Below are 14,124 nucleotides of genomic sequence, written 5' to 3'. Positions count from 1 at the left end.
TCCTTCTGCAACTCTTATTTCTGAATTAACATCCCATTTAGAAAACTCTACATCTTTATTCCTTCTGCCAAAGCGCATGAGCATACACTTTCCACCACCGTATTCAACTGCCACTTCTTTGCCCATTTTCCTAATTTGTCCTGCAGTCTCTCTGCCTCCTTGACACCACCTGTGCTTCCACCTACCTTAGTATCTTCTGCAAACTTGGCCACAAAACCAACAATTCTTTCATCCAAATCACTGATATATTATGTGAAAAGAAGCTGCCCCAACACCAACTCCTTCAGAACACCACTAGTCACCGGCAGCCAATCCAAAAATGCACCCTTTATTCCCACTCTTCACCTCCTGCCAGTCAGCCAATGCTCTATCCAGGCAAGTATGTTTCCTATAAAATCACAGGCTCATATTTTGTTCAGCAGCCTCACGTTTTATTTATTTATTGAGACAGTGCGGAATAGGCCCTTCCGTCCCGTTGAGACATTCCACCCAGCAATCCCCCAATTTAATCCTAGCCTAATCAAGGGACAATTTACAGCAACAAATTAACCTACCAACTGGCACACCTTTGGACTGTGGAAGCAAGCCAGAGCACCCAGAGGAAACCAAGCAGCGCCAGGAATTGAACCTGTGTCGCTTGCACTGTAAAGTGTTGTATTAACCACTATGCTACCGTATTGCCCCTGGTCACCTCGCTCATGTGCAAAAGCCTTCTGAAAATCTAAGTAAACATCCACTGACTCTTCTGTCTACCTTGCCAGTTATTTTCTCAAAGAATTTCAACAGTTTTGTCAGGTAAGATTTCTCCTGGAAACCATGATGACTTTGGCCTTCATGTGCTTTCAAATATTTCAAAACCTAACACTGTAATAGCGTTACACAACTGCTACGCTACCTTGCCCACCCATTTTTATGATGATTAACAACTCGATGCCAATGAACATTGCAGCCCTGAAAATATCAGCTTTGAAAGATATGAAGCTGAGGAGCTGGATACAAAGTGTATTCAGTCCCACATCTCCACGCCTTATGCAAGTAGCACCAAGTTCAACTGCAGAACAATGACAGACATGCCAACATCTGATTTCTTGCCCCCTTTCATACTACTGTACAAGAGAAAACATCAGAGTTCCTAAAAGTGCTGGCACAGAGTTGGCAGTTACAGAACTGACAGCCAGCCAACATGCTGTAGTGGGTAGACTGGCTTGACTCAGTTTTCCAACAATTAAATGGTCTCCACAATGCTTCCATCCAACAACCCAGCCAACAAATAACAGAATATATGCTGGCATTACACTTGTTTAGAGCCAGATGAACTATTTTTATTTGCAAAAGAAAATTAGTTATACATTTTATTAGCTGCTTGTTAGAATAAAGTTAATATGCATGCAATACAAGTTGTATAATACAGCTGGTCCTTGCTAGGTCTGAGAGTTATTAATTGGTCTTAATCATTTTTCTCCCCTTCTGCTTTAATTTTGCACTGCAAAAAGAGACTAAATTCACTTTTGAATGTTATTATTGAATTGACTTTGTCTTTTTCCAAACATTGTTTTCTAATTAATTACGACTACTTATACTGTACTCCATAGAATTTCAGTAGATGTTTTTATTGATTTTTTAACCTGCCATCCTATACATTTCCTTTTGAGAATGTTCTGTTTGTAGTATCGGTTAAGACTTATCTACTTTATGAAAATCCTCCGATTTTTAAAAAGAAATCGACCAACCGTTAATCTCTTTGCTTCAAGGCCACACCCCATAGCCTCAGTTTTTTGCGACCCCTGCACTGTACTGTTTGAACTACCTCCGTTTTCCTTCCTAAATCTAGTTATAAAAGTCGTAAAAATATTCCAACATTTTATAAATGTTGCTAGAAGCGTCAAATAGTTATTTATTTAGAGATTATAATATTGCACCTTTCATTATTCTAGAAGTCTAATGTTTTTAAACAGTTGTTTAACAAGGACATATAAACCTTGTGGGTATGCTTTACAGCCAAGTAGTTAAAATATTTTTTTCAGAAAGGAAGTCATAAAATCGTACGATACAGAAGGACGAGGAGACAATGTAGATCCAAACGTTCAAACGTTGTAGATTTGGGACTGGATTCAGCAATTCCAAAAGCTGTCCCGTAACTTGAGAGGACGAAATGCGCAGGCTTGAAATTAATGATCTTATGATGAAAACCCCATTCACTCCAGATGTCCAAGAGCATTTACACCACGCCTTAATCTGCAATTTGATTTCTTTGAAACAAAGAAAGCGAACTCAACATTTGAAATTATCCGAAAAAGACATTGTCAGAAGGGAATCTATTCCATGCGATGCAACAGTATTATTTCTGCAAAAAACACTGCTCGGTTTTTTGCTTTTTGAAAAGCATTGTTAATTCATAATTACGACCTTGCCAGCGATGTATATTAACTCCTTGCCACCTAACTGAAAAGAGCTGGTGTGGATGATAAACGGGCAATAACTTTTAGCGCAATAGCTAACAACAGAAGGTTACCAGTGACAACCATCGCCGGTTGTGTCCCTGTGTAAGGGAACGCCGGGTTCAGCCTTTGACCTTTGGATACAGGACAGGCTGTAGCAAGCGTCTCGGTCACATTACCTGCTGATGTAGTCGGCGATGCCGAGCTTCTTGGGCTTGGCTCCCTCGCCGTTGGGTAGTGCTGGTGGTGGCAGATCGACCCCGTCCGCCAGCTGCTCGGGTGCGCTCTGCCTTCGACTTACTTCCAGGGAGTTCCTGGAGTTCAGGCTGACGTCCGTCAACTCCGGTGTCTCACTGCCAACGGGCCCGGGGCTGTCAGGTGTTTCTCGATCTGGGCTGGCGGTATCCTCGCCGCTAGTGTCTTCGGTCCTGAGCTCCGGACGAGGTGCGGCGCCAGGCCGTTTCCCCGGTTCATCGGGCCCGGGTGTGGAGGTAGAAGTGGTCGGAGTGTTAGTGTTAGGTTCCCTCGGGGAGGACGAGGAGGAGAGCGACGAGGCGGAGGAGGAGGACGAGGCAGAGCCACCGGTCCGAGGCCGCGACAGCCCCGGCGAGTCGGCAGGAGTGAGTTGGAGCCCGGTGTCCCGCGGCTTAGCCGCCGTCGCCGCCTCCTCTCCCATTGAGCAGCAGCCGTTGATGATATCCCCTAAAGCAGAGTCGGTGCGAGTGTGGAAGTGTGCCGCCGCTCTGGAGGCGGCGGGCTCTCGCAGGCAGCTCTCATGGTGACTCTGGCGATAGATCATGCCCGACATCAAGCGGCCGCTCCGCCCGTACCGCGACGCGACGGCCTCGGCTACAGCCGGGTCCCGCCGCCCGTGCGCACCGGAACTGCCGCCGCGCTCGCAGGAAGCGGAGAGGCGGGCAGCGGCTGGCGAACCGCGCATGACAGACGGAGGGTCAGCTGACCCTGCCCGGGAGAGGTTCCGTGTCGCCCGTCCTCTGGGGGAGGAATATTTCTTGGATGTTGCCGTCTTCAATGGCCGCAATTAACAGTTCTAGGTACCTGAGATGATTTACCTTCAACACCTACTAAATACATTTCTGGCATTAGTAGGACAGCGCCCCAGTCATGAATTTAACAGCACTGTCATCGTGCCTAGCATATCTATACGAGCAAAGTTATCAAGATCTTGGGGAAAGGTTGAGTAGGGCTGAGTGTAACTGAATTTCAGAGTAGCACAGGCACTTGTGTGAGCTTGTACTTGTGGTTTTGCGATCACAGATGGGAATGAAGACATCCCTGTGGGAGGGTGGTCTGTAGAGATATTGCTTCTGCAAAAAAATAAAATGCTGATTAAAGGGTGTCTTCCTGGAAAGCGTGTGCAGAGAAGTTGTTAGCATGTTGAACGTTGCTCTCTTCCAGACACGTTAGATCGAATGAAAATGGAATCGCTGATCTTACATAATTATTTTCAGGCCACTGATTTTTGAGGGAAGACCTGCAGAAACTACTTGGAGATGTTTTGACTGAGATCTCAGTTTGGGTCAGTCAGCCAGATATTTTTATGTGATTTCTGTTGGAGGGACACAAGTACAATATCACACAGGTGCCTGTATTCTTCAAGGTGACGCCCCCCCCCCCCCCACTTCAGAAAACTTGACAGGAACTTTGAAGACTGCCTTTGGAGAGTTACGTTGTAAAAATCATGATTGTTGTCTTAGAAGTGTGTAGGAAGGCAGGAAACCTCCGCTGAGCATACTTTTTGTGCCAGGGTTGAGGACATGAACTGCAAGTATTAATCTTTCTAATTAAGCCAAAAACTGCTGGTGTACTGAAAACAATAATGAACGTCATGATTGCCCTGAAAACACTGGAAAAATATAACCACTATCTCTGCAAATGAGAAATCAACTTATGTTAGCGTCCTCTTCCAAGCTTACTTTCCTAGTACTAAGGACCTAAATTGCACAGTGACTTACATGTGTGTGCCTGGCATGGCACTCCCAAACAGACAAACTATTCTGAGCTTTGTCATAGGAAGAGGTTATCAGGTGAACAAAGAAAGAAAATTAAAGACATTCTTGAAGCCTGCTTGAAAACGAGCAACGACTCTGCTACTTAGAATCCTCAGACCATGTTTACTCAAAGTGAAGAAGGGGCATTCAAGATTGTATTGAGAGCCTTGTCTGTGGGTTGACAGGACATGAGTGTAAATGGTAGTAGGTCTCCTTCTCACAAAATACCTTCAACCTTCTCCTGCCCCATCTGTGCTGCAGACCCGGCATTGGCCTCAGAACCCACACAACCAGAATAGAAATAAGTCATTTCAGTTACAAAGAACTGTTTAAGAAAATGTAACGTGGCACTTTATTGCTCAGTGCTGCATTGCAGAGATCCAAGTAAAGCTCAAACAGGAAAGGGGAAACCTGTTTTAATACATTTCATTTCTGCATTTAATAAAAACCATTCAAGAATGCAGACATTCTTAGAAGCCACTAATGCCCTTTCAGCATGTCCCTGGCAACTTTCCACCATGAGGACATTTTGCACGGGGGCTCGACTCCTTTGCACACTCTTCTTAGGGAACCTGCACAGATACACCAGCATGGATTACCCATCAATTCTCCCAGTAATATAATGACTGCAGGTTCTGGTTGCAACCCTTCAAGGACTACATCCTGAGTTCAGAAAAATGGGGAGACATTCCTTGGTGCTGCCTCTTTTGTCAAAAGTCTTTACCCAGTTAAGTCTTTGCTTCTGATCTATTGAAGTGAACTATTTTGTGCTTTCTGAATTTCTGGTCAGTGACTTTTTCAGGGGAGCCTGTTGAAACCACTTGAAAATCTGATGTCTATGATCACAGGTTGAATCAGAACTGAACTTTACTTACAAATGTAGTGGAAACATGAAATGTGTCTGTTGCTTCAAATTAATATACAGTTCAAGACTTCTGTGGTACTGAAAGCTGATTTTACTGTGAAAGAACAGCTTTGGTTTTTATTAATATTAACAAGGTAAAAAAAAATTATCAGAACCAAACTTGGGCACTGATCTATTGATGCCACCTGGACAGCATGAGTGTCAGAAAGCCAACAAAATTCAAAGTAAGTTTACCATATACAACCCTGAGATTCATTTTCTAGCAGGCATACTCAGTAAATCGAAGCACCATAATAGAATCAATGAAAGACTGCACCCAACAGAGCAGAAGACAACAAACTGTGCAAATACAAAAGAAATAATAATAATAATAATAATAGCTAAGCAATAAATATCGAGACCATGACATGAAAAGTCCTTGAAATTAAATCCATAGATTTGTGTGATCAGTTCAATGATGGGGCAAGTGAAGTTGAGTAAAGTTATCCCCAATTTCACTCACAACATAAAGATGTGAAATTTTCACACCAAAACAAAATCTGTAATAACGAGCATTAAGTCCCATTGAAAATTCAGTGCTGTAAAATTCATTATACAAAGTTCATCTCATAGTGCAGTTATTTTATGTTGTTGCACAGATCAATTACTAAACTTCAGTTTTACTTTGGCAATGTTTCTCAAAGACAGCACAAAGAGTTTTACATTCTGCATTTATCCTTTCACTCTCTTCAGCAAGTCCAGACTCAACATGCTTTAGTATTGTTCCAAAGAGCAGCTTGTACATGATAATGCATTTAGGCTATATGGCAGCTATCAGTGTTGATCCACAGGCTGAATTTCAACCCATTGCTGCAATGTGTTTGGTATATTTATCATCAATTGCAGCACTGTAGCAATTCATCAAGATTACTTCAAAAGCCCCACCCAGCTCCACAAGCTCTACCTCCAACACTAGTAAAAGGACAAAAGAAGCAAGATCATGGAAACATAGTCACTAACAAATTACAAAAAAATGAAATTAGTCCCAGAGCATGTTTTCTTCATCAGCACTGCATGTAAAACCCTGGTGGATGGGCAACTTTCCAGTTGATCTGCATTGCACTGTCCAAAGATATATATAACATAGATCAGCTAGAAAGTTGGCTGCTGAAATTTATTCCAGACAAGTACAAGCTAGTGCATTTTGAGAAGCCAAATTCTGACAGGACATAGAGAGTAAACGGCAAGGATCTTAGGTGCATTGATGAAGAAGGCATTTGGTATGCTAGCCATTGTAGGCTGAGGCTAAGCGTATAAAACCATAAACACGAGAGAGTGTGCATATGCTGGAAATACAAAGCAACACACACAAAATGGTGGTGGAACTCAGTAGGTCAAGGAGCATCTATGGAAATGTATAGATAGCTGTAACGTCAACTATCTGTTCATTTCCATAGATGCTTCCTGACCTGCTAAGTTCCTCCAGCATTTTTTGTGTATTGCCTTAGAGTATACAAGTTGGGATGTCAGGTTCCAGCTGCACATAACATTAGTTAAAACCCGTTTGGAGTATTGTGTACATTTCTGGTCACACTGCAGGAAGGATTTGGTAGCAATAGAGTTAGTAGAGATTCATTGGGATGTTGCCTAGAATGGATGGCTGTAGTTGCAAGGAGAGATTGGAGAGGATGGATTTATTCTCCCTGGAACAAAGGAGGCTGAAGAATGACTTTACAGAGGTTTGTAAAATTTATAAGCAGCATAAATAGCATGGACGGTCAATCTTATTCTCAAGACAGTGGAGTCTAGAACTGGAGGGAATAAGATGAGTGGAGAGAAACTTGAAGGAGTTCTGGGAGGCTAATTCTTTATACAGAGCAATGTATTTATCTAGAGCAGGGGTTTCCAACCATTTTTACGCTATGGACCAATGCCATTAAGCAAGGGATCTGTGGACCCCAGGTTGGGAACTCCTGACACAATGAGCTGGAATCAGATGGTAGAGGCAGATACAATGAAGGTATTTAGACAGGAAAGGAATAGTGGGATATAGGTCTCATGGAAGTAATTATGATTAGCATTGATAGGCATCGCATTTGGCATCAACAAGGTGGGCCAAAGGTTCTGTTTCTGTACTGTATAATTCAATGATTGTACTAAGAGCTTTATGAACAAGTGTCTTAATGTGAAAAATATGAATTCACTGCTGTGACATGAAGATCCCCCACTGGCTGTCTGTGAGGCCCTACAGTAAGAGCAACGTCAGTGCTCCAAAATACCGGATGAAAAATTTGGTGCTTTACAGTTTCAAGTATTCCAATTTAATTCAAGAAGTGCTTACACTGGAATTTTCTAGACATCAGTTCTATTGAGGCCCATTTTTTAGCCATATAAAGTAATCTACCTGTGGAAAAAACTTAAAGAAAATTAGTTAATGATGAGAGAAGCAGCTGTCATATACTCAGGGGTCACAGTAGCCTTCCACTAAAGTTAATCGTTCTTTTAAAATCAAATCTTTCTATTTGAACATAGAAAACCTACAGCACAATACAGGCCCTTCTGCCCACAATGCTGTGCCGAATATGTACTTACTTTTTCTAAGTTCCATGTACCTATCCAGGAGCCTCTTAAAAGACCCTATTTTATCTGCCTCCACTACCATTGCCGGCAGTCCATTCCACGCACTCATCACTCTCTGCATATAAAATTTACCCCTTACATCTCTTCTGAACCTACTTCCAAGCACTTTAAAACTGTGTCCTCTTGTGTTAGCCATTTCAGCCCTGGGAAAATGTCTCTGACTATCCACATGATCAATGCCTCTCATTATCTTGTACACCTCTATCAGGTCACCTCTCATCCTCCATCGCTCCAAGGAGAAAAGGCTAAGTTCACGCAACCTATTCTCATTGGGCATGCTCTCCAATCCAGGTAACATCCTTGTAAATCTCTGCACCCTTTCTATGGTTTCCACATCCTTCCTGTAGTGAGGTGACCAGAACTGAGCACAGTACTCCAAGTGGGGTCTGACCAGGGTCCTATATAGCTGCAACATTACCTCTCGGCTCTTAAACTCAATCCCACTGTTGATGAAGGCCAATACACCGTATGCCCTCTTAACCACAGTCAACCTATTGTTCTAGATGAAGCAGGAATCCTCAGTGCCTCAGCCAACATCCCACAATCCTCAGTTCTCCATAAAATATTCTTTCAAGAACTTTTTTGTAGATCCTGCTGCCAACCAACCAGGTACCTACAGCTTGCTTTTCTCTCGGGCGCAAATGACTGCAAACTAATCACAGTCAGCAGGTTAACTTAAATAGGGTTATTCAAGTTGGAGGAACAACACCTTATATTCCGTCTGGGTAGCCTCCAAACTGATGGCAGGAACATCAATTTCTCAAACTTCCAGTAATGGTCCCCCTAACCTTCACCATTCCCCATCCCTTTTTCCCTCTCTCACCTTATCTCCCTGCTTGTCCATCACCTCCTTCTGGTGCTCCTCCGCCCTCCCCCCTTCTTCTTTCTTCCACGTCCTTCTGTTCTCTCCCAACAGCCTCACCCTTCTCCAGCCCTGTATCTTTCACCAATCAACTTCCCAGCTCTCTACTTCATCCCTCCCCCTTCTGGTTTCAGCTATCACCTAGTATTTCTCTCTCCCCTCCTCCATCTTTAAAACCTACTCCTCATCTTTTTCTTCTCCAGTTCTGCCGAAGGGTCTCAGCCCTAAATGTTAACTATACTTTTTTCCGTAGATACTACCTGGCCTGCTGAGTTTTCCAGTATTTTGTGCGTGTTGCTCAGATTTCCAGCATCTGCATATTTTCTCTTGTTTGTTATTTCAGTGGGGTTATCTCTGGTTTACCTTAGGCCTGTAGCTCAGCCACATGCTGCTTAATAGCTTTGAGTTAATACTAGACTATATCTTTAACAATGCAACACCATTGATCCAATTTTAGATTTTCACTATATTTAAATTTCCATGCATGATTGTTATTGCTAAAACTTCAAAAGTAAAAGGATTGTGACAGTTTTCCTGGATGCTTTTATTATGTTGTCTTGATCAATAATCAAAGGCTTTGAATGAAGATTATAGTATGTGAATGAATACAGTAACAGCTGCAACCTCAGCTACAGGCAACTCCCAACATATTCATTATTCTTTCCAATTAGAATGTTGTGTCTCATTTAGCATTTAAAAGGCAGTTTAGACAGGAGGAAAATGCTACTATGAAGTTTCATTTAATCACTTTCATCTTGTCTACTCTATTTAAAGAATGGGATATGGCAATTTTACTCCTGTTGATGTCCATTATTGAAAGACAGTTCCTGCAACAAGAAGCTTAAATGCTTATTTGCCAAAGATTCCTAAATGCCAATTTTCTTACCTTTGATTACTGGGCTAGTAGCAGTTATAGTCCTCTCTTCACAAACTAAAACATTAACATTTCCCTTTTATCATCTGGTCGATTTTAAAACTTTAAATATTTCCACGTAATTTTGTAATTCATTTGCAGTAACAAATTTACTTAAGAAGAATATTTCCAGTAAGAGTTCAGTATTTTACCAGGATATACAGTATATTCTGGTAGCAATTTGCCACTTTACAAGACTTTATTATTTCCAGAAGAAACCACATTCTCCATATCTTTACTCTCCATCTTATAGCCACGGGTTAGATTAAAGACATCTCTACCAATATGGGTTAACGCTGGATGTACTTATTGTATTACTGGTTGTCCTTCAATAAAATTGTTCCAACATGTGCAGATTATTGGCATTAAATATGCCTGTTATGTCTGTGAACCTCCAACTGCACATACCAATCCAATAAGCTTTGAACAAATGGTGAATTATGAGGAGTATTCATGACACATTACTTTATAATCATAGCTGTAAAATCCAGTTACATTAAGTGAATTAATGTGTATGTTCAACATGAAACTGAAGAGCGAATTTACTATTCTGCTATATCTAGGTTAGTTTATTTAGAATCAATTTGTGGATGTCAAATTTTGCTGCAAAGGGTTCAGTTCCCCCCCCCCCCCACCAATAATAGCAAGTGAAGCGTTCCAGCAAATGTAATGCAAATCATGTTAGCCTCCATTTGGGAAGGGCATGATCACACAGTGGATATAACAGAAATGTTAATGTCCAGAGAAAGGTACAAAGTCAACATATCTTGAGATCAATCAATAAGCAACTCTGAATTAACTCAAAGATGCAGCTAACAAAATATATACATCATTCATGGAGAATTAAATATTCAACAACTGATCACAACTTCCAAAGGGATCATTAAGCACTTACAGGTTAATTGCTTATTCATTAAATGAAGTTAATTTGATTTAATTAATGTCACAATCGGCCATATTAAAACAAACAGTCTGGAAACCACATTATATGTGCTATCAGATGCATGGGGATACAAACAAGTTCAAGTGCTGCCAAGAGAGCCATTCCACTTAAGTCCATACTTTATTGTTTACCCCTGTCCCTGACTAGGAGAGGAAGATGCTTGATAACATTGGAGCTGTCCCACTGAAACTGAAAAAAAGTTAGGACATATGAAGAATGTTAAAAGAAATGAAACAACATTATAAGAGTGTCAGAACCCAAAATACTTCAAACCATACTAAAATAACAGTGGAAGTTATTCATTAATAAGATCATAAGACATAAGACCAGAATTAAACAATTCCGCCTATTGTGTTTGCTCTGCCATTTCATCATGGCTGATTTATTCTCCCTCTCAACACCATTCTTCAGCCTTCTCCCCATAATCTTTGATGCCGTAACTAATCAAAAACCCATCAACCTCCATTTTAAATATACCCAAAGATTTGGCCTGCACAACCATTTGTAGCAATGAATTCCATAAACTCACTACCCCGTGGCTAAAGAAATTCCTCCTTATCTCTGTTCTAAATGGACATCCCTTAATTCTGTTGCTGTTCATCTGGTCCTAGATTCCCACCACTATAGGAAACATCTTCTCCACATCCAATCTATCTATGCCTTTCAAAATTTGACAGGTTTCAATGAGATCCCCCCTCATTCTTCTAAACTCCAGTGAGTACAGGCTCAGAGCCATCAAATGCAATTCATACGTTAAACCTTTCATTCCTGGAATCTTCCTCGTGAACCTCCTCTGGACATTTTCTAATACAAGCACATCTTTTCTCAGATAATAGGCTCAAAACTGCTCATAATATGCCAATCACAGTCTGACCCATGTCTTATAAAGCTTCACCAACACATCCTTGCTTTTTATTTTAGTCCTCTCAAAACAACTGCTAACATTGTACTTGCTTTCCTTACCACTGACTCAACCTGCAAGTTAACTTTTAGGAAATCCAGCACAAGGACTCCCGAGTCCCTTTGTACTTTTGTACCTCTGATTTTTCTTCCTGATCTACCAAGATGCATGACCATATACTTCCCTACACTATATTCCATCTGTTACCTCTTTGCTCTGTTATGAACCCCGTAACTGGGTCACTTACCAGCAAAGATCGAGAGGTCCGTTGAAGTCTGATGGTACTATTTTTAAAAGTCTTTATTTATAAAGGGGCACAAAAATAAGATTAATACAGACATTCAGATAATATACGTTGTCAATACTCAATCTAAAAAAGCAGGTATAATAATAATCATCAATTCAGCAATAGCTCTATCGTTTGTCTAGGGGATATTGTATTGTCTGATGGAAAGATAAAAGTCACTGTCCTTTCAAGTTGCAGCTCTTTGGGTTTAAGAGAGACGGTTTTAAACTTGCCTGGGTCTTTTATGAGGCCAATCTGTTGAGTCGGGGGAGTTGGTTCCCCGTTGTTAGTTCCAAGTCGTTTTCCGTGGTACCAGCCACCAGCTCCCTGGCAAGGGAACCGAATGCACATGGCTTCCTTCAAATGGCTTCCTGCTATTACGGGATCACTAGCGTTTCTTCTGGTGCGTCTGAGGGGATGTCCCTACAGCCCCTCTTTTATCTTAACTCGCAGGGTAGTAGATGTCAATCAGGTTGGGGTGATGCAATCCCTCTCTCTCAACCAGCCCACTTTGCCCGAGGGCTTGCACGTAGCATAGTCCCCAATCCACAAACGTTGTCTCCAGGAGACAATGGCCATGTCTCTCTCTCTCTCTCTCTCATTTCCTGGGTCCTCTGACCCAACCCAATAATGCTCTTGCGATTCTCACAAAGGAGGGGGCTACCCCGCACCCTTCGGCCCCTCAGAGCTGTGGTACATTCATAACAGCTCATTCTCCCAATTTAAATCCTTCTATAGACTCCATACTTCTTCACATTATCTGTCCCCCAGCTATGTTTGTATCATCCACAACCCTGGCCATATAGCCATCAATTCCATCATCTAAATCATTAACATCTGAAAAAGTGGTCTGAAAACTGACCCCTGCAGGACAGCACTAGCCACTGGCAGCCAACCAGAAAAAGCGTCCTTTATTTCCACTCTTTGCCTCCTGCCGGGCAGCTGATCTTCTATCCATGCTAGTACCTTTCTTATAATACCATGGACTTTTATCTTGTTAGGCAGCTTCATGTTGGCACCTTGTCAAAGGCCTTCTGAAAATCCAAGTAATCAACATCTACTAACTCTCCTTTGTATGTGTTCTCCCTTCCTTTGTTATTTCCTTAAATAACTCCAACAGATTTGTCACCTTCAACGAAACCATGTTAACTTTGGCCAATTTTATCAGGTGCCTCCAAGTACCCCAAAACCTGGTTGTTAAGAATGGATTTAAAACATCTTCCCAACCACTACAGTTAGATAACTGGCCTATAATTCCCTTCCTCCCTTCTTAATGAGTTGAGTGATATTTGCATTTTTCCATTTCTCCAGAACAATTCCAAATTCCAGTGATTCTTGAAAGATCATTACTAATACCTCCACAATCTCTTCAGCTACCTCTTTCAGAACCCTGGTGTGTAGTCCATCTGGTCCAAGTGATTTATCTACCTTCAGATTTTTCAGCTTCCCAAACATCTTCTTCTTAGTAATAGCAACTACACTGACTTCTGCCCCAACACTCATGAATTTCTGACATGCTGCTAGTGTCTGCCACAGTGAATATTGATGCAAAATACTTCTTAAGTTCATCTGTCCTTTTTTTTGTTTCCCCATCACTACTTCTCCGTGTCATTTTTCAGCAGTCCAATATCCACTCTCACCTCTTTTTTACTCTTTATACTGTACATCAGAAAAAAAAACTTTTGATATCATCTGTTATATTAATGGCTAGCTTACTTCCATATTTCATCTTTCTCTCCTTTTAATTGCCTTCTGTTGTTTTTTTTTAAGTTTCCCAATCCCCCCATCTTCCCACTGATTTTTGCTATATTATGCTGTCACTGACTTCCTTTGCCAGCCACTGTTGCATATTCCACCCTTAGAATATTTCTTCATCTTTGGGATGTATTAATCCAGCATTTTTATAATTCCATCCAGAAACTCCAGCCATTACTGTTCTACCATCATCCCTGCTAGTGTTCCCTTCCAATCAACTTTTGCCAGCTCCTCTGTAATTCCCTTCACTCCACTATAATATCGATAAACATTGATACATGTGACTTTAGCTTCTTTCTCTCAAGTTGCTGGATGATTTCCATCATATTTTGATTATTGTCTCCTAAGGGTTCCTTTATCTTAAGATCCCTAATCAAATCTGTTTTATTGCACAACATCCAATCCAGAATTGCCTTTCCTCTAGTGGGTTCAGTCACAATCTATTCTAAAAAGCTATTTTGTAGGCATTGAACAAATTCCTTCTCTTGGGAACCAGCAATAAACTGGATTTTCCCAACCTACCTGCATAT

The 14,124-nt window shown here is 41.4% G+C and overlaps 1 protein-coding gene across 3 annotated transcripts in view; it reads right to left on the bottom strand.

The window, feature by feature from the left end:
• The window catches only part of tbc1d12b (TBC1 domain family, member 12b), an 88,567-nt gene extending 78,553 nt beyond the window's left edge, over positions 1 to 10,014 (bottom strand). Inside the window, exon 1 of one of the 3 annotated variants that reach the window (XM_059947570.1) lies at positions 2,618 to 10,014. In XM_059947570.1, the coding sequence (XP_059803553.1) occupies positions 2,618 to 3,378 (761 nt within the window). In that variant the 5' untranslated portion in view covers positions 3,379 to 10,014. The remainder of the gene's footprint in view (positions 1 to 2,617) is intronic. The other 2 variants (XM_059947567.1, XM_059947568.1) reach the window with 2 other exon arrangements.
• Between the last annotated feature and the right edge of the window lie 4,110 nt (positions 10,015 to 14,124).

This window comes from Hypanus sabinus, chromosome 22 (genome assembly GCF_030144855.1).
Source record: "Hypanus sabinus isolate sHypSab1 chromosome 22, sHypSab1.hap1, whole genome shotgun sequence".
Taxonomy (NCBI): Eukaryota; Metazoa; Chordata; class Chondrichthyes; order Myliobatiformes; family Dasyatidae; genus Hypanus; species Hypanus sabinus.
The sequence above is the reverse complement of the archived record's forward strand: the minus strand, read 5'-3'. Positions and strand labels throughout refer to the sequence as shown.